This window comes from Leguminivora glycinivorella, chromosome 26 (assembly GCF_023078275.1).
Source record: "Leguminivora glycinivorella isolate SPB_JAAS2020 chromosome 26, LegGlyc_1.1, whole genome shotgun sequence".
NCBI lineage: Eukaryota > Metazoa > Arthropoda > Insecta > Lepidoptera > Tortricidae > Leguminivora > Leguminivora glycinivorella.
This window is the reverse complement of record NC_062996.1, coordinates 1,873,396-1,894,436: the sequence shown is the minus strand read 5'-3', so window position 1 is coordinate 1,894,436 and position 21,041 is coordinate 1,873,396. Positions and strand designations below refer to the sequence as shown.

At 37.8% G+C, this 21,041-nt stretch overlaps 1 protein-coding gene across 10 annotated transcripts in view; it reads right to left on the bottom strand.

Annotated features, from left to right (window-relative positions):
* LOC125240009 (PR domain zinc finger protein 5-like) overlaps window positions 1–20,650 on the bottom strand; it is a 141,065-nt gene extending 120,415 nt beyond the window's left edge. For all 10 annotated transcript variants that reach the window (XM_048147807.1, XM_048147816.1, XM_048147813.1 and 7 more), the window contains exons 1-5: window positions 20,323–20,650; window positions 18,910–19,060; window positions 17,927–17,962; window positions 17,240–17,311; window positions 3,104–3,261 (exon numbers count right to left, since the gene is read on the bottom strand). In XM_048147807.1, the coding sequence (XP_048003764.1) occupies window positions 3,104–3,261; window positions 17,240–17,311; window positions 17,927–17,962; window positions 18,910–19,060; window positions 20,323–20,466 (561 nt within the window). In that variant the 5' untranslated portion in view covers window positions 20,467–20,650. The remainder of the gene's footprint in view (window positions 1–3,103; window positions 3,262–17,239; window positions 17,312–17,926; window positions 17,963–18,909; window positions 19,061–20,322) is intronic.
* Window positions 20,651–21,041: the final 391 nt, after the last annotated feature.

The window sequence follows — 21,041 nt, the reverse complement described above, 5'->3', positions numbered from 1 at the left end:
GTTCGACTTGTTGCGGTTTATCCGTTTGAATCAGCCAAACGTATGTTTAAATGTGTCAGGTTGTTTTTATAAAATCGACTTGTTGATTCAAATATATTGCCGATTCAAATGACAAGTAGCTTGTTGTTTGAACCAAAGAGCACGTAGGCGCTATTTTAACCAAAAAACTTGTTGAACGAACATGAAAACTGGTTGTATTTACTCTCAGTGTACAGTAATCGATAATCCGAACGTCGCGGTAATCCGAACAGTCGAATGATGACATAAGTAAACTTAGTTGTGCTTGCTCGGTTCACATCTCAAGGTGATCATTTCTTCGCGCTAGCACTACAGATGTAGTACGAAAAGGGATTCCTTCGGAAACGTTCGTATTTGTCATGCTAGTTCAGTCAATGTCAGTACATCTTGTACTGAGACTGACTGAAATAGCATGACACGTTCGTACGTTTCCGTAACAATACGAAGGATTCTGTACTTTTTCCTTATAATTCTTATAAATCTTACCTTGGGCCGGGTAGGCTTAGACAAAGATGGCGGGACGACTTTGACGCCTTCCTAAAAAACTGGGCGGAAGTAACAGAATCGGGAATTATGGAGAGCCTGGAGGCCTTTGTCCAATTCCAATAGGCATTCGAAGGAGGTAAGGCATAGCAAATGATATGCCACTTTGTGTGATAGGTAGGGTTGCCAACTTTTTTTTAGGGAAATATAGTACTTTAGAAAATTCCATGTAAAAAATATAGTACACCGAAATAAAATATAGTACGGTACACATAATCGATAACCAAGTCGTAGAGATCGTTCTTTCTGTCCTCTTTAAGGGACTCCACTCGGTTATCATCGATTTTTGACAAGTTTTGTGTTGTATAATGTATTTTATGTATTGCAGGGCAATCATGGTGATAAAACATCGGGCCGTCCCTATCGCACTATTTGTAAGTGCGATAGGGACGGCCCGATGTTTTATCATTTATCGCTCGACCATACTTAATTGCCTGCCTGGTTCTCTTATTTATCGTGGAAAGTTGTATGGCCGAATATCACTTCCCAATTCACGTTTCGCGGAATTTTATTCCGCCGAATGTTCATTTCCCAACTTATCATACTGTTATTTGCCAAGCTCACATTTACCAACTTAACATTTGGCCTTTTTTTAAAAGGCCTTTTTTAAAAAAAAGCAAACTTTCATGTTTTCGAATGTTTTACTTAGCGTAATATATAACTAGTTGTTTATTGTATGTACCAAATGTTTTATTGAACACCAACAATATATATGGCGTATTTCGAAAAATATGCAATTCTGAGTCTTCTATCACTTTCTAAATTTATTGACAGGGATGCAATTTTTACTTATGTACCTATAAATATTCTTTTAATTTAAATAGTTACCTACTTACTTTTTTTTACAAGAATATTGAATATTGTTTAATTTATTTTTTATTACATTAAATACTTTTTTCCGATTTGCTCACTGTCAATCTAACACGCTCCCCCTCGCTTCGCTCGTCGTCGCACAAACTTGACTCTATTATATATAATTATACTGGCAACATAGTCCCTGAACAGAAAAGAGCTACTTTGCTCCCTTCTAACAGGGAAGAAAAGTACCTACCCTATCCGAATGGATGATGTTAGAAATTATTTGTAACTTGCCTAATGTTTCGTTGCGAAACGTTTTTCGTCCAAGAGTTGTTTGAGCAAGTGAAACATTTGACAAATGACAAGTCTGGCAAAAGTTTAGACGGATTTTAATCATTTGCTTTGCAATAATTCTATCAATTGAAAAGTTGCCATACAATAAGTTGCTAAACGTTAGTTGTTTATAATTAAACTTCGGCGAAATATTGGTTAGCAAATGAAATTCGGCTAAAATAGTTCTGCGAAAAGGCAGAACACCCTATTTTTGTAAGACCCATATTTAAAAAAAAAGAATACCCCTGTATTTATATTTTTTATAAACTTTGACATTGTTTTAATAACATTTTTACATAAATGAAACTTTTATAAAAATGCAAAAGCGATTTTAATTTTAAAGTAAAGTTTTGACCAAAGAACCAGTTTTGGTCCTAAAATAGTTCAACTTTGATGCTAAATATTACAGAATGAATGAGCTGTGAAGAAGTAGGTAATTATGGGATACTAGTTTGTTAAAGACGATGCTGTTAATATGATAGGCTTTAGAAACTATCATAATATTCATAATACCAAAAGATTCAAATCGAAGCTCATCGGAGTAGAGAATGGAAAAAAAACACAAATATTTGCAAACAACGGTGGCTTTATATATTTGTAACTGCAATATTTTCACGTCAGAACGAAGTAATGAATTGTACAATGGTGGTTTAATAGAAATAAAAGCGTGAGCGTAGCGAGCGCGAATTTTTTTTCATCATAAAAACGCTGCCCTTGTCGGCTTGGCCCTAGTGTAAATTCGCCACTGGCATGGACCCCAAAAATATAGTATTTTTGCGTACTATATATGTTTCATATAGAATATAGTACGCTAGGCCAAAATATAGTACAGTACTATATTATATAGTACGGTTGGCAACCCTAGTGATAGGGCACAAAGCGGATATCATCTTGCTTGAATCTAGAGCAGAGCCCAACTGGGGAAGCACCTGCGCCTTACAGGAGACCGCAGCCAAATAGCACTAAACCCTACACAGTGTTGTGTTCCCGCCGGTGAGTAAGGCTGCCAGAGCTCAACTAATGGGTCGGCTACGCGCATGTGGCACTCCTTGAGTTGCAGGTGTCTATAGGTTACGGGAAAGAGGATCGAGTATTATAGCCTACCCTCTCGACACAAGCTTAAAACTTTTGAACCTCAGTTTTGACAATTTGATCCATATTCTTAGCTTGATAGCATTTTAACAATGTCAGATATTAATATTACCGCCATCTAGCCGAGCGTCCCCCAAGGGTGTATCGCCATCTAGGCCACCGTACCTTTTTCTGTATGGTTTTGAGGTACGTTTTTTTCTTAGACTATCTGTCTATACGGAGTTACATATATCTTTGGTTACGGTGACTGCTTTCCATCAGGTGGGACGCAGTATATTAATAAAAATATCCAACATGCTAAGAAAAATTAAAATCTTACCTTAATAGGTTTCTCCTTCTTGGCTCTCTTATTGGGGGTCTTCCTCCTGGCCTTGAGTTTGCCCTTGCCCTTGCTCGGCTCGCCTTGTATCTCGACGGTGATCATCTCTTCCGCTTCTTCATGTTCTTCGTATGAAGTGTCTCCGCCGCTTAGTTCATCTGGACAAACATGTCACATTACACAATGTGTTGCTTTTGATTTATGTTAAATAGGCTAGTTTCCTACCAGTCAAAACAGCTTCTTTTTAAGAACTAAAAACGATTTGCTAATATGGAATTACTATGAAATACTGAGGTGTGATGTTTACTTAATATCTTTCTCTTTGAATTATTAAATAGAAATTATGTTTAAACATAACTACCTACTGTCCATATTTTTTCTAATTATGTGGTGCTTCATTTAAAATATTTTATTTTAAGTGTAGGTCAACTATTTAATATGCCTTTGTTAAGGATTGTAGCTTTAAAAATATATTAAAAATAATTTCGCCTGGCAACATTATGCAAAAAAGTAAAAAAAAAAATATAACCGTCGATTCACTTCTCTTTTCCCATGTCGTCTCGAGGAGCATGTCGCGCTAACCTTTTCGAAATTAAAGTAAAATATAATATACTCGTGAAAAATCGTGTGTGAGTTTGTGGAAGGCTGATCGATTGAAGAAGCACGTCGCCTGTTCCATTTTCGGTGTCTGAGCTGGGGCCTATTGCATAACAATTTACAACTTGTATTACAAGTGGAACTCTCTTTCTTATAAAATGAATTGGAGGGGGACTACCGCTTGTAATATGAGTTGTAAATTGTTATGCAATAGGCCCCTGGTTAAGGTAACTCGGATTCAAGGTAAGTCTGGACAAGCCGAGATTCGAGGAGCCTGGCCAGCCACCGCCGACTGCTGCATCGTCGCCTACAGCCGAACAAGGTGAGTGCTTCCCACAATTGACCCAGCCTATCTTAAATTCCCTAATTTCTTGTCGTGTCGTTCGTGTCGTTAAGCTATAAAGTTAATTGAATACAGTCCACATATATAATTTAAAGATATCGAAGTAAAATAATCCCCTACATTTTTTGTTCCCTCGACCGGATAATTGTAAAGTGACCGTGGTTAATTTTCGATTTAAAACCCTTTCATTATTAAGTAAATTGTTCGTTGTGAAATCATAAAAACATTGGAGGGTAAGATTAGAAACACTTGGCTTGGGCGTTTTTCCATTAGTTAAGAAGGTGCGTGTTCATACTGTGCATAGACTAAAATTTGTTTCGAGTTTCGATTTAGTGAATTTCTGAACGCAACCATAACTGTCATCGCTGTTGTGTCAAAGTGAAAAGTAAACATAACCTCAATTGATTCCTTACATAAATTAAATTTATATTAAATAGTTTACTAGAGTAACATGGCAACGGAAAGTTTTGATAAAAACCGTGTAGGGCGGGATTACGCCTTTGTGCGGATGGAGTTTATTCATAGCAGTTGCGACTTAAAAGGTTATTGTTTGAGTGACGTGATCAGGCTGGAAGAGGAATTCCACGCCTTTCAAGTTGATTTATTGACGGCGACTGCAGCTGGTGACCGTAAAAGCGAGCTGGAAATATCGGCGCAGTTCGAAAAAATGGTAAAATCTATAAAAATACGTTTATCGGAAACAGGACCCACCGTGTTAAAGACCAATGAAAATACGACTTCAAGTGCTAAATTGCCTAAAATAACTATAGTTCCCTTTGACTCTAAAATTGAAAATTGGGTATCGTTTATTCAGATTTTCGACTCACTAGTTCATAGGAAAAGTATACCTGCAGTTGAAAAGCTTCACTATTTGTTATCAAGTGTGACCGGGTATGCCTTCGATTTGATAAAAAATTACCCATTGTGTGACGAAAATTACATGATCGCGTACAACACACTTAAGGAGCATTTTGATAAAAAAAGAATAATTGCTAGTCTGTTTTATGAAAAAATATTAAACTGTGAGGTGGCAAGATCTAAAAGTCCTTCTGAATTAGTGAGAATTTGTCGAACTTTTAAAGAAAATATTGAAATTTTGTCAAAGTATAAATTACCCGACAGGAATTTTATGCTATTCCATTCATTGTGGTCTAAATTGGACGCTAGTACAAAAGAAGCCTTTGAGCTTCAACTTAATTCAACCACGGAGATTCCTAGTTATGAAGAATTAATGTCGTTTATTGAAAAGCGGAGCCAAGCATTAGAAAACAGTCTCGGTAAGTCATTAACGGTTAGTAGTAAACCAGTGTCGAATAAGCCCATGCTTAATAAAGTTAAATCTTCATTTCTTGTTCCTCCAGTGAATAATGTGAGTGACTGTGTTATGTGTTCCACACCAGGGCACACATTTGAGCATTGTCCAAAATTTTTGGAATTGCGGCCAATGGATAGGTTCGCCCAAGTGAAGGAAAAGAAACTTTGTATAATGTGTTGCAGGCCATCCCATTCAGTTAAGAATTGCAAGTCCTCGGTGTCTTGTGGCGTTTGTAAACATAGACACCATACATTATTGCACTTTGATAAGGAGTTGGAACCGTCCACTCGGCAAACTCAAGTGACATTGACTGTCCATAATGCAAATGCACCAAGCCTGTTCTCGACGGCTATTGTAATGATAAAAAATAAATATAACCATTTAGTACCAATTCGTATGCTATTGGATAATGCTTCCGCATGTAATTTTGTTACATTAGAGTGCGCTCGAAAACTAGGAATACCAATTAAAGTTAACTCACCATCGGTGAACGGTGTCGGTCTAGCGTCAACGGACACTTTTGGAATTGTCGATTGTGAGATAGTCCCGGCAAATGGGGACTCATCTTGCACATTTTCGTTTGAAGCGTATGTGCTTCCTAAGATCTGCCCTGATATGCCACTGGAGCCACTTAATGTGTCGTCCTGAATGCATCTAAAGGATTTAGATCTCGCTGATCCATATTTTCATAAGTCTGGACCAATAGACATGTTGGTTAGTGTCAACCTTTTTGCTGCGGCATTACAGTCTGGTGTTGTCAAGGGCAACCCAGATGAGCCCATAGCCGTCCGCACGGTGTTTGGCTGGTTGGTGATGGGTGAGTGCCCTAGAGACATTAACACTTCTCGTTCTCGTTGTTCTAAGGGGTCCGGAGGTGATACGGAGAGGTGTTTTCTCGTGTCGAGTCTTTCATTAGACAACAGCATCAAGCGCTTCTGGGAGTTGGAAGGCTTTGATCTGCCTAAAAATATCGTTTTGTCGAAATCGGAATTGTCGTGTGAAAACCAAATGGAAAATTCATATTGTCGCAGTCCCGAGGGAAGGATGGTAGTACCATTAACTTATGTCGACCCTCAGGACAAACCAAGGTTTTCAAATTCTCGTGAGATAGCTCTCAAGCGTCTCTTAAATTTAGAGAGGAAATTTAAATTAAATCCTCAATTTCGGACAGCTTATGTCAATTTCATGGAAGACTACTTAAGTTGTGGTCACATGGAAGAGGTTGGTCCTCCAGTGGCGTCTGAGGGTCAGTTCTATTACATACCCCACCATGGAATTTTGCGGCCAGACTCCGTCACTACGCCTCTGCGTTGCGTTTTTGACGCTAGCGCCCAAGACTCTTCGGGGCAGTCCTTAAATAGTGCGCTGCTGCCAGGCCCAAAATTGCAAAATAATATATTTGATTTGCTGGTTCGTTTTCGATGGCATGCAGTAGTGTTCACCGGGGACATCAAGCAGATGTACCGGCAGTTTCTTGTCGCTTTACAGGACTGCGACTATCAACGCATTTTATGGCGTCCATCATCTGATGAGCCTGTGAAAGATTATCGTTTGCTCACAGTGACCTATGGCGTGTCCTGTGCTCCCTATCAGGCGCTTTGGTGTATATCCAAGCTAGCAAAGGAGTTTTCGTCTCGCTCTCCCCAAGGTGCTGCAGTATTGGCTAGGGATGCATATGTCGATGACATTGTCTCAGGTGCAGACTCTGTTGAGGATGCGTTAGTGCTACGCCAACAGTTGGTGGAAATATTATCGTCTGCGCAACTTCATTTGCGCAAATGGACATCAAATAACCCCGAGTTTCTAAAAGGTTTACCTGGTTCAGAACTATATTCGGAACAACTTCACAACTTTGAAAACGTTCATGATCTGTCGCTAAAAATTCTCGGCCTGTCATGGCTTCCCAAGGAAGATACCTTCACATTCAAGACCTCCTTGAATGATTGTCGTTGTACAAAGCGATCGATCCTTTCGGATATCGCCCGTATTTTTGACCCTCTGGGCCTATTGTCGCCTGTCGTATTTTTCGCAAAATATTTAATTCAACTCCTATGGGTTTCTGGTGTCGATTGAGACAACGAGGTTCCTACTGACATCGCCCAAGAGTGGCGTAAATTTAAGTCACAATTGGTGAAGATGAATTCGTTATCCATTCCCCGTAGAATGGTTGAATCTTTCGTATCGTTGCAGCTTCACGGGTATTGTGACGCCTCGGAGAAGGGGTACTGTGCTGTCATTTATTGTCGTGTCGTTCAAAATGACGGAACTATTGTCGTGCGCCTTTGTTGCGCTAAAACCAAGGTGGCTCCACTTCGTAAATGTTCCATTCCGAGGTGCGAGCTGCTAGCTGCTGTTTTGTTGTCGGATTTAGTCGTCTCGTTTACAGACGCTTTAAAGGATGTTCATACTTTCGATGACATCTATGCTTGGTCAGACTCGACTGTTGCGCTGACTTGGATTCGTTCGTGTTCATCCAAGTGGAAAACCTTTGTAGCTAATAGGGTTGCGCACATACAAGAGAATATTTCTCCTGAAAAGTGGCACCATGTTTCTGGTTTGGATAATCCTGCGGACTGCGGCTCCCGCGGCTTGTTACCTGCTGACTTAATCGAGCATACGCTATGGTGGGCGGGGCCTACCTGGCTTTCCAAACCTCAAGAATCTTGGCCACAATCTGAGATCTTTCCAGATCAAGCCGCTTCGAACGAGCAAAAGATTTATAGTTTGCTCACGGCGTCTAATATGTCTATGATCGATGACATATTAAATCGATTTTCGTCCCTACAACGCATATTGCGCATTCTTGCCTATTGTTTTAGGTTCATGCACAACTTACAAATGTCATCTTCGAGATATACAGATTTGAATCTGTCACCAGAAGAAATTTCCAAGGTTCTTCTTTTTCTAGTAAAGCATGTTCAGGAGCAAGCCTTTGCTTCGGAATTGCGTTGTTTATCGAAAGATAAAGCCACTCACTCCCTATCGAAACCCATGCGGAAATTGGCGCCGTTTCTGGACAACCGTGAATTGCTAAGGGTGGGCGGTCGCCTTTCTAAAGGAGACCTGTCGTTCGATGTGAAACATCCACCACTATTGCCTCGCGATCATAGGTTGACCACGCTGATCATAGAGGATTATCATCACCGTTTTATGCACCCTGGAGTGCAAACATTGCAAAACTTATTAGCCCAAGAATTCTGGGTTCTATCGGCAAAAAGGGCTATAAACTCTGTTGTTTCATCCTGCATGAAATGTTTTCGGGCTCGTCTTACTTTGGAACCGCTCACCATATTACCTGAAAGCAATATGGTTGATGCAAAATTAGGTCCACTTCAGAGATGGAAACTGCTCCAAAAGATCCATCAAGATTTCTGGCGCAAGTGGCACGTCGAATACCTGCACACCTTGCAGCAACGCCACAAGTGGTTCGATGACCAGAAAAACATCATCGTCGGGACGCTCGTGCTCATTGTCAATGAGCAATGTAGCCCCATGAAGTGGAAGATTGGCCGGGTGGTACAACTCCATCCAGGGAGCGATGGGATCTGTCGAGTAGTCACGGTCCGCACAGAATCGGGCGAACTTAAACGCCCAGTAGTTAAACTGTGTCCACTGCCTCTACAAAATTAAATTATCTAATAATTCACTATCGTATCGTATCATTGTAAGCACTAACTTTATCGTAGATTTAGATTAAATTTCATATTTAAACGTATGTAAACTTAAACTAGGGAATTAACCCAAGCCATATTGTTCCTTTTTTTTTCTTATCCTTAGCATACAGTACTTGTGGAAAATACGTTGCATTTTGGCGGGCGGAAAATGTTAAGGATTGTAGCTTTAAAAATATATTAAAAATAATTTCGCCTGGCAACATTATGCAAAAAAGTAAAAAAAAAAATATAACCGTCGATTCACTTCTCTTTTCCCATGTCGTCTCGAGGAGCATGTCGCGCTAACCTTTTCGAAATTAAAGTAAAATATAATATACTCGTGAAAAATCGTGTGTGAGTTTGTGGAAGGCTGATCGATTGAAGAAGCACGTCGCCTGTTCCATTTTCGGTGTCTGAGCTGGTTAAGGTAACTCGGATTCAAGGTAAGTCTGGACAAGCCGAGATTCGAGGAGCCTGGCCAGCCACCGCCGACTGCTGCATCGTCGCCTACAGCCGAACAAGGTGAGTGCTTCCCACAATCATAGACTAAACTAAATAAAGGAAGACGTGTAACTCAGTACATCGTTTTATATGTTTGACTCGTAAAACAATAGATGGCATTACTATACTCTCGCGACAAATGGTATTGTTCAATTCACGAAATAATTTCATTTAAATGACCTAAGTCGTATTATTTCAAAATTTGGAACATGATCGTACAACATTATCACTATATAACACCGAAATTAACAAAAACAATTAAGTCATTTTTTACCAATCGGGTACTTGAATCAGATTCAATTCATGGGAAGTGTTTTGTACGTTTGATGACTAATAGCAAACATTATAATCCGGTAGATGGCGCGTATGCAAGATGCACAAAACTGCATGCTAACCAAAATTGCCATATTGAAGATAACAGTTTTAGTATTTGTTTTGAGTTTTTAGTAATATATTATTCCAAGATAGTTCTAAATTACCTTGGACGTACATTCCAGAATAGGCAAAATATGCTACGTAAAATATTACAACACTAAGTGCGTTTTCACATTATTCGATCAGATATCGGATGTAGGAAGGATTTCAAAGGCGAAAATCGAAAAAAGGCGGCTTAAATATATGGGATATCGGTCCTACATCTGATATCGGATCGGATAATGTGAAAACGCACTAAGACGGAAGTATTATTTTCTGATTATTTAATTTTTATTGCATTACATTACAAACAGCATACGGCCCGCCTGATGTAAAGCGGTCACCGTAACCTATGGACGCCTGCAACTCAAACAGTGTCAAAAGCGCGTTGCCACCCTATTAGAAACATGTACACTCCCTTTTGCTGTGTTAAGTACACAGCAAAAAGGAATGTACAAGTTCTAAGGAGGGTTCGGGTAGCCGACGACTCAAAGGACAATAGACGGAACAAGTTAGTTCCGTAAGTGCTCCCGTCATCAACACACCGCACCCTCGTTGAGCTCTGGCACCCTTACTCACCGGCAGGAACACAACACTATGAGTAGGGTCTAGTGCTATTATTTATTTGGGGTATTTTTTACATATCGAATATTAATGGGGAATAAAACAATATATTTGTGGGATATTGTTATGCCTCGAATGAAAACCCAGCAATAAACAATGAGTAACTTTTAATTAAGCAGCAAATAAGAAATTAACAGATTTTACTAAATTCTTTCACGTTCGAACGCTCATCGTTCAAAACTATTCTCCCATCGCCTTTCACACCTACTGTCATTCTACTATAATACAACGTTCTGTTTCACGCCATCACCTTACGTTCCGATCCCACATTCTCGGCTGTCCTGCTCTCATATCTGCCCTCAGATGGGCATTTCTCAGTGTTTAAATTTTTTTGTTTTCGATGGCAACAGTTTTACATGAATCCTGTAAGAGTCACATGAAATCCTGTCAATTTAAATAGAAGTCGCGGATTTGTACCAGAAACAAAGAAAACTCATGGTTCGGGTACTAATGCTGCCACCGAAATCAAAAAAGTTGAAACACTCTGAGAAATGCCCAGATATACTTCAACGTTCATTCATCTAACTACATCTCATTCATTCAACATTACATTTCAACATAAATTGAAAAACATCCGACAATACACCGTGTTTCACTTAACACTAAAAACCTGAAAACAGTTTGTTCAGAATCGAGAGTAGAATCGATTCAGCTATATCTTGATGGGGGTAATATTTTTATTTAAATTTGTATTATTAGTTATTTTTTACGTGCCTATTCTATTGTACTCGTAAGACAACATTGTGTATATCGCATTGCTAGAGGTTGTTTACCTTTTTCAGTATTTAGGGGTATTAATACTGGCTGGTTACTTGGACGATTATTTTTTCGCTACGAGTTTGACGTTGTTTGTCAGTTTAATCTTAATGTTTATCATAAGTCATAACAAATTGAACTCGTACCTAATTACAACCTTGTCATTTTAAACATTGGGTTTAAATTTGATTACCTGTCCAATTTGAAGTTTACTGTGACAAAGCTTTAAAGTGTTTTACGGTGACATATTAGCTGTCTATTGGTAAACCTTATGTCGTTGCAGTAACGTACACAAATAAATAGTTTTGTGGTTTATGGTGGAAGTTAGCAATTATTTTATTGAGTGTAGAGCTAAAAGTCAAGTAGAGCTGTACAAAAAATTCAAAATTCAATTAAAAAAAAAGTAACCATCAGATTAAAAGATGAATACTCTAGATGAGTTTAAAAAAATAAAAATCAATTGGGGTGTCTGAGGTTTTGAGTGTTACCGGAAACACCGTTTATAAGCATTAGATATAAAAACAATAACTGTAACAACTTTTAGCATTTTACAACACAACAACATTTTAAATATTCACCAAACTTACTAAACTTAATAAAGTAACAAATCAAGTTAACTTTTAGGCACCAAGAATTTCTTACACGAGATAAAGTTTCATCTTCACAGTACTTCTGAAAGCTCTTTTCTTTAATGCTTTACCTCGGGCAAAGGTAATATGTATAGGGTCACCAAACGTCTGCCGCTGCAACTGCCACTTGCTAATCACCTCTGCTCTAGATGTCGACTTCATCGGGTAGGGCCACACACACTTGGTGAACGCATCAACAACTGTAATTGTGTGATCGTAGGGCTTCTTCGTCTCAGTGAATGCCCTTTTCCTCATTCTCATAGCAAAATGACCATTACTATGCACCTTATATGCAACTTCCTTCCCCATTACCTTAGGCACCACCGTTTGCTGTTGGTCTCCTTTGTTTGGCATGCCATTTTCCAAACACAAGTCATTATAGTCACCATCTTTCAAAACTTAATTATTAATTAAGTAATTTATCTATGCCTATATTTGACATCTTAGCTGTGTAATTTATAAAATGTAATAAATTGACTCAATCCTTGTGTATATTTGTAATGAATTATTGTGTAACAAATTATATTGACATTTTATTGTACATACTTTAAATAATTGTTAAATATTGCATGCCTTGCTTGGTAGAACATAAGAACTGCTTTTCAATGTTATCATCTTATGTAATCTCACTATGTTCTTGCAATAAACGATTGACTATTGGCTATAAAATCAGCTGTTTAGTCGCATTGAGCTCTTCATTTCGCCACAGGGATAATTATCATCTTTCAGAGTGATCTTGAGCTCGATCGGCGCTTCCTTAGTCTGCATACTCGACAACCAAATGCTCGACGTTTTCCTAACAGTACCATCGCGATCAGAAACAGTGAAGTTCTCACTCACGCAATCCACTTTAAATTCGTCGAAAGAGTTTTTGTTGATTAGGTTATATCCACTGCCAGAGTCTATTAACGCCTGCGTTTCTACGTCACATAAACTTTAAAGGTTTTTTTTAGTAGTTTTCGTCTTCATATCATCTACATTATCGTATTAAGTATTTTGTTGCAATGTTTACATCGTGCCGACAACTGTTTCCGCCATGTTGACAGCTGTCTCGTCATTGGCCAATATTCCAATCATGACCGCTTGTCGACGAATATCTGTCGCCGCGGACTGCTTTACCGATGGAGCCGCTTGCTAATTCGCCTTTTCTCCCGAGCCATAGGTGCAACACTGCTTTACCGACGGATCTGCGCAACCAGCATGGTCGCGCGATAGACGATAAAATATCAGGCCGTCCCTATCGCACTTACATATAGTGCGATTGGGACGGCCTGCTATTTTATCACTTATCGAGCGACCATAATTGCTTGCCAGGTCTTCGAAGGACACTCGCTGAGTCGCTGCTTATATGGTCATAATAGACGGAGAGCTGGCAGAGTTTTGGAGTAGGTCCTTGAGGCAACCTGGAAAGGTGCTCAGAACATCAGGTCTGCAAGTCTGGCTTTATCGAGCTATAAATTTTTAAAGATTTAATTTTTTGAGGCCCAAAAAAGGTGTTTGAGGCAACCTGGAATTATTAAAAAGTGAAATTAGAGTTCCTCAGAATAGTCATACTTGTTATGGAGAATTTTTGGCCAAAAGCTGCACTTTTGGAAGGAAGCAAGCCGCTTTGCATGGTGATAGTAGACATCATAGTAAACGATTTTTCCGAGGATATCGAAATTTCATCCCTTAGGAAGCCGAGCGTAGCGAGGTGTTTTATGAAAATGAAAAAAATTCTATCTTTTTATTGTATCGTCCGATTTTGACAAAACGTATCTCAAATGAAAGGTATTGATTTGTGTAATTTAAAAAAAATACAAGAAAAAAAAATTGAAAGAAAAGTAAGAAAAAAATAAAAACAGTAAATTTACGTCTCGCACTGAATAACTTCAAAGAATGACAGACAAAATGTACAATGTCGATATACGAGTTTTTTCTAATCGAAGATGGATAAATTTTTAGTTGAAAACTGAAGACCGCATCGAAATCAGATTAGCATTTTTTATGATACAAGTTGCCAAAGTTGGGAAAGATCGTTTTATATGGCCACTTTGAAATTCCTTTGCCAGAAAGTCAGAAATAATATGTTTTTCTGACACAGAAAAATACATAGTAACAGTACACATCAAAATAAAATTAAAAATTCCGAGGATATTATAATTTCATCCCTTAGAACGACGAGCGTAGCGAGGTCGGTTACGAAAACCGAAAAAAAATCTAATTTTTTTGTACGTCGTCCGATTTTGACAAAACATGTTTCATTTGAAAGGTATTGCTTTATGTAACTTAAAAAAAATATTGAAAAAAATTGGAAAAAAAAATGTAAGATTTAAAAAAAAAAACCTTAATTTTCGTATCACACTGAATAACCGCAAAAAACGGTAGACACGGTGTATAATTTCGATATATGATTTTTTTAAATTAAAGACAAATAAATGCATGATTATAAACTAAAAACCGAATCGAAATCGAATCAGTAGTTTTTAAGATGCAAGTTGTCAAAGTTGGCTTAGTTTGTTTATATGGTCGCTTATAAATTCCTTAGCCAGAAAGTCAGAAACATTATATTTTTCTTACAGTTAAAAGTGTGCATAGGTAATAGACATCATTATAAACATTTTTTACAAGGATATAAAAATTTCATTTCATTTTTTTCCTAATTTTTTTCAATATTTTTTTTTAAGTTACATAAAGCAATACCTTTCAAATGAAACATGTTTTGTCAAAATCGGACGACGTAAAAAAAAAAAGAGATTTTTTCGACCTCGCTGCGCTCGTCGTTCTAAGGGATGAAATTATAATATCCTTGGAATTTTTAATTCTATTTTGATGTGTACTGTTACTATGTATTTTTCTGTGTCAGAAAAACATATTATTTCTGACTTTCTGGCATAGGAATTTCAAAGTGGCCATATAAAGCGATCTTTCCCAACTTTGGCAACTTGTATCTTAAAAAATGCTACTCCGATTTCAATGTGGTCTTCAGTTTTCAACTACAAATTTATCTGTCTTTGATTTAAAAAACTCGCATATCGACATTGTACATTTTGTCTGTCATTCTTTGAAGTTATTCAGTGCGAGACGTAAATTTACTTTTTTTAATTTTTTCTTACTTTTCTTTCAAAAATTTTTTCTTTGTATTTTTTTTAATTACACAAATTAATACCTTTCATTTGAGATACGTTTTGTCAAAATCGGACTACACAATAAAAAGATAGAATTTTTTTAATTTTCATAAAACACCTCGCTACGCTCGGCTTCCTAAGGGATGAAATTTCAATATCCTCGGAAAAAATCGTTTACTATGATGTCTACTATCACCATGCAAAGCGGCTTGCTTCCATCCAAAAGTGCAGCTTTTTTTCATAACTTAGTATGACTAGAAGTCGCATGGTATTTATGCCAGATCATTTGGCCGGGTCCTTCACCGTGCCAGAACAGTGCAAAGTGGTAAAAAAAGAACCAAAAATGGTTCTAGAGGCAATCTGTCATTTTTACCAGTAAAAGATGAGGGTCTAAATAGCCATGGAAAAATAATGCCATGACATGAGGTGGGTTCCGTACCCTACCATTCGATCTTGAAAGTAATTTTTTTAGTTTTTCGTAAATAACTCGTAAACGGTGGCCCACAGCAAAAAATATATATGTTTAACAGAAAATATCTACATAAAATATCCTACAAGAAAGGTTATGTACGTTTTTTCGATATGATCAATATACATATAGAATAGAATAGAATAGAAATATTTTTTCCCCTCACTAGCTCGGAAACACGTGTTTTGTCCTTTAATACCAGCGGGTAAAAACGCATTTTATCCACTAGTGGGTAAAGTAATTTGACCTTGAATAAAGTCAAATAAACTGCTTTAAAATTGATAAAAGCAGGTGAATCTGGTAATAAAGATGATTTACCACCTGTGGAACTACTGGAAGCAGTAATAAACGCATTTTTTTGCCTTGTAGTTTCCTCGCTATAGTGAGGGGAAAAGTTTTGTGTTACACTCGGGTGCAAATGTATTTTACTTCTCGTGTGTTAAAAAACTCGCAAGTTCAGGATTCTACTCTCGAACCACTCGCTTCGCTCGTGGTTCACCTATAGAATCCTTACACTCGCTCGTTTTTCAACTCCACACTCGGCGTTAAACTCGGTGTTGGTCATGATTAGAGAAGCATCTGAGCACCTTTCCAGGTTGCCTCATGGACCTACTCCAAAATCCTGCCAGCTCTTGGACCATAATCATTGCAAAAAAACACTTCAGTCCTTTAGTACATGATCCTCTTGACACGGCGGCAAGTGATTGGAGAGTCGAGTAGGTAGATAAGATAGGTACTTCCCTATGGGCCTATCGGTTTTATAAACACACATACAACAAGTAGGCGCGAAAAATTTATACTTACTTTTCTATGATTCAAATTCACATCATATTTTATTTTTCTAATATTCAACTAGGTAGATAAAAAAAGTGAAAAACAACAACATAATTATTTTTAAACAAATTTAAAAAAAAAACGGAGCTGGGTCTCGAACCTGAGATCTCAAAAATGCAAGTCAAATACTCTAACCCCTGAGCCAAAAAACGAGGTGCCGCCGCCTCGAAATATTGAATCATATTCAGTTATGGTTACTCGGCAATGTAATTAATTATTATCTCACTAGACGGCACTTTTAAACATTGAAAATAGCGCCATCTGTAAATAACTCGAAAACTAAGAGGTACCAGCGACGATAACTCGCGTTTAAGTAGGCCATGTAGCGATGTACTGAGTTACCAATCTTTCTTGATTTATCTATGCCACAATTGACCCAGCCTATCTTAAATTCCCTAATTTCTTGTCGTGTCGTTCGTGTCGTTAAGCTATAAAGTTAATTGAATACAGTCCACATATATAATTTAAAGATATCGAAGTAAAATAATCCCCTACAGCCTTTAATAAAAATATATTACCTCCGGTATAAATTAAAATGCTGGCGCATTTGTAACTAACCTATTTAAGGGAAGGCTCTTTAAGTTGAATACAATCAATGTAATAATGTAATATCTAAGAAATTAGTGTCATAACTCATAACTCTTATTGTTATTGAGTTATTAAATAAAAAAATTATAATGACTGCCCAAGTAAATCAATTGAATCATTTACTATGTCCTAATGTTATTTACTAATATGGTATTCTTAAGGTACACATATTAACTTTTTTTTACTTTAACAAACAATAATTAGCTTCTGTTGATGAGCCTAAATGTCCTATCAGAGTTAACGGAAATAGGAAAAAACACGGTGTATAAACAGCTGACCTAAATGATAAAATTAGAAAATACATACCATCAAACTTCATGAAGGCTTCATCGTCATCATCTGACTCATCAACGCTTCGGGATTCTTGCTTCATGGCAGCTAAAAAAAAAAAATTGTAGGTATAAGTATACACGGTGCTCGTGAGCATTGCGAGAGATTTTAATAGCATATTCCTGGTCCTATTTTAAGACTAAAATGTCATATAATGTCATACTATTCCGGATTTCGCCTAGTTTCAGAGTTATTACCAAATGAAAAAAAAATCTTATTGTTACTCAGTACAAAAGGCTTTCTTAACGGCGTTGATGCCATTATTGAGAATAGTCTCACTATCCTCATTGATAGATATCAAAAAGTGACAAATAAAACCTTTTAAGAAAAATAAAACAATAAAACTCATTTACGTAAGTGCCAGTTTTATGAATAACATTTGTTTTTTATGTGAAAATACATTAAAAAATAGTAAAAAATTGTTAGAAAAAAATTGTTTTTTTTGCAAAATTTCTTACTGTATTTAAAAAAAACTTTCTTTTGATCTCAGAAATGCGTGGTTAAAATTTCTCGTAATACTCAGGAACACTGTATAAAAACCAACAAAAATATACAATTTGGACTTTTAACAGGCAACCAACCTAAAAATTCTTCAGAAAAAAATACAGAAAATGAAGTTACAAGATAGTCTAAAAGTGTTTTTATAAATTAAGTTATATTTACCATCACCCTCAAAAGGTTCAGCTTTGACTTCAAAACCTGTAACAACAAACACGACTTAAAAAAATACTTTGAAAAAATCTCGTATCTCACGCTGCTCCTCAAAGTTAAAACGCAGTAAGTCTATATGCATTCCATACATACTTACTACAATTTTCTTTTCATTGACAGACGAAGATACAAGTTTTTTTTAAAGTAGTGACGTAATGTTTGTAAACTCGAGTATTTGTAATATGTCACCTGTACAGTTGAAGATCTGTGGCCCATTTCTCAAAACTGAAAGTTACAAGTTGCAAAAGCGGAAGTCTCTTTCCAACTTGTCATATTAGACATTGACTACCACTTGTAAATTGTAACGTGTAGCTTCGAGAAATGGGCCCCAGGGGCCCGTTTCTCGAAAGGTACAAGCCTTGTATTACAAGTGTGTTTCCATGACAACCCATACGATTTGACAGTTCGCGCACTTGTAATACAAGGCTTGTACCTTTCGAGAAACGGGCCCCTGGCCATATGAACTTTTTTGCCCAAGTTGATACTGACACATTTTGGCTAAAGCTAGACTTTCGTGGCTAGCGGCCGATGCGACAGCCGCGTGCGGCCGACCTTCGTGACAGCGCCTATTCAAATGCAGCATGTGATAGGCTAGTAGACATTCCTACATGTTCATGATGTAGACAACGTAGTAGTGATTGAATACAGATAAACCGCCTCTCCATACGATAAGGGATAGCCTCTGTCACGTAGGTTAATCATGTATAAGAAACTGTACTTTAGTATTCAGAGGAGTATTAGGAGATATGTGGAAGATAATACACCATCTGAACAACTACTGTCTACAAGGTTCAACCACCTCCCAGGCACTCTGCCTATTTTAAGCACAACCCCTTCATGTACAGTCAGCTGCATCTTGCATACAAATTTGTATGCAAGGGGGTCTACTTTTCTCTGGTACAGTCAGCAGTCAAGAAAATAGAGTGCACACTTACCTTTGACCATGTTCTTGCTGTACATCTCCTTGAAGCGTTGCTCGCAGTCCTGCACCTGGCGCTTGAAGTTGGAGGCGTCTCGGAGCCGCCCCACGCAGGCCTCGCATATTGTGTATGTGGCATCGGAGAGGGGCCCCGTCATGGGGACAATCTGGATATTAATATTAGATGTAGTTTGATCTATTTGTAAGGGACCGGCCACATCAGAGCGTCGCGTGTCTCGGGGCGCGCAACGGACGTCCGCGCCACGCCACCTGAGTGTAATTCAAAAAACGTCTCAGTACATTTTGTATAGGAAGGACGTAAGACGCGCCGCCAAGCGGCGCGGCGCGCGCCACGCCGCCGCCACGCCACCTGGGGCGCGTCTTACGTCCTTCCTATACAAAATGTACTGAGACGTTTTTTGAATTACACTCAGGTGGCGTGGCGCGGACGTCCGTTGCGCGCCCCGAGACACGCGACGCTTAAGTGGGAACGCTGGCTAACATGAGTATTTAAGAAGACTGTAGCTGGCATGCCAGTTGTGCAAGCTACTGGCATGTGTATTGCAGGCTTAAGACTCCCTATTTCTCAGCAAGGTCACAAAGAGAATTACAAAAATATGGGAGTACTTAAGCATTTCATCCTTCAGCTTAATCAGATTGAATTTTATATGAGCTTATCAGTCTGTAATCTTATTTATTTCAATGTATTAGAGGCCTGGGGCCCATTTCTCAAAACTGAAAGTTACAAGTTACAAGCGGAAGTCTCTTTCCAACTTGTCATATTAGACATTGACAACTTGTAAATTGTAACTTGTAGCTTCGAGAAATGGACCCCTATACGTATTTTTATTACTAGCCTGTACAGGTGTAACATATTCTAGCCAGCTATCTTGTTGTATTGTTGGTGTATTTCTGTATACTGCAATTTGTAATAACCACATCTTTTTTTACATGAGATGGATGCTATCTAGTTAATTAATAATTTTATTTTAATTTAACCTAGTCATAAATTTAAATGTAATGTATGGACTCTGAACGTCTCAAATAAATGATTTCATTCATTCACAACTAAATTTCCAAATTCATCTTTGTCTAATAATGCCTTAATTGGTATAAAAGCGAAAAATACATAACATTTGCAAACTTGAGTGAAGATATTCGCAGTACCCGTCGTAGTTAGGATTATGAATAGAACAAGCGTCTTATCTTATCCATCGCTTGCCGCCCTAATCGATGAGCGTGCCTAAATCGATTGATTCCTTTTAAAGCTATGCCAGTAACGAGTAATCAGCAAATAAACTTAAATATACACTATTGTTGATTGGAAAATAAGTATTTTGCAGTACAATTTGTATAAAAGCGCGTCAAGCGCATTAATCAACGAACCGGAACAAAAAGGGGCGCTGAGCGTCGGGGACTTTATACAAACCTTGATATCAAGACAGTCTTTTAACATGACGGAGTAGATTTCCTCCTGCCCCAGAAGGAAGCAGGGATCCGATAGATGTTTAAAGGAGCCCTCCGCGTGACAACATCGGCACAAGTCCTTTTCTAGCTTCCACATTGCCGACATTTTTAATGTCCAATAACATCACACTTTCAGTGCAAAACGCCACAATTCTTGTTTGGTCGGTAAACCAAAGCTAAGACATAACACTAAACTAAGTTTTAACACAAAATTGGCAAACGTTTAACGTTTTCTAGAAATAAAGCCTAAATTATCCGCTAACGCCGTAATCTCCGTGCAGCGGCCGCCATGTTGTTGTATCTTCTTTTTTTTTTCATCGTTTAGCGTTTTGTTCGCGTTTAAGTAGCCGTGAATTCGTTTGGGTATCCGTGCAGGACAGTGTGTGTCACACTTAACAAAAGAATTATGCAATTGTAACGCCATCTGTTGTCGAGTAGTTAACACTTACTTCAACTGAGACAAAGACAAGTGAATGATAAAGACTTATAATTATTTAAAAAAAAAGTTATAAATTCTTGAATATGACGTGACATAGATCAACCCTTCCTGTGTTTTTGTTTATAATTTACTGGTGATCTTGAAAATGTAAACAATTGAAAGATAGGCCATATGAAAGGTAACAATTCTACTTAAGTAAATGAAATAAATATAATAATTAAACAGCATTTATTTATAAAAAC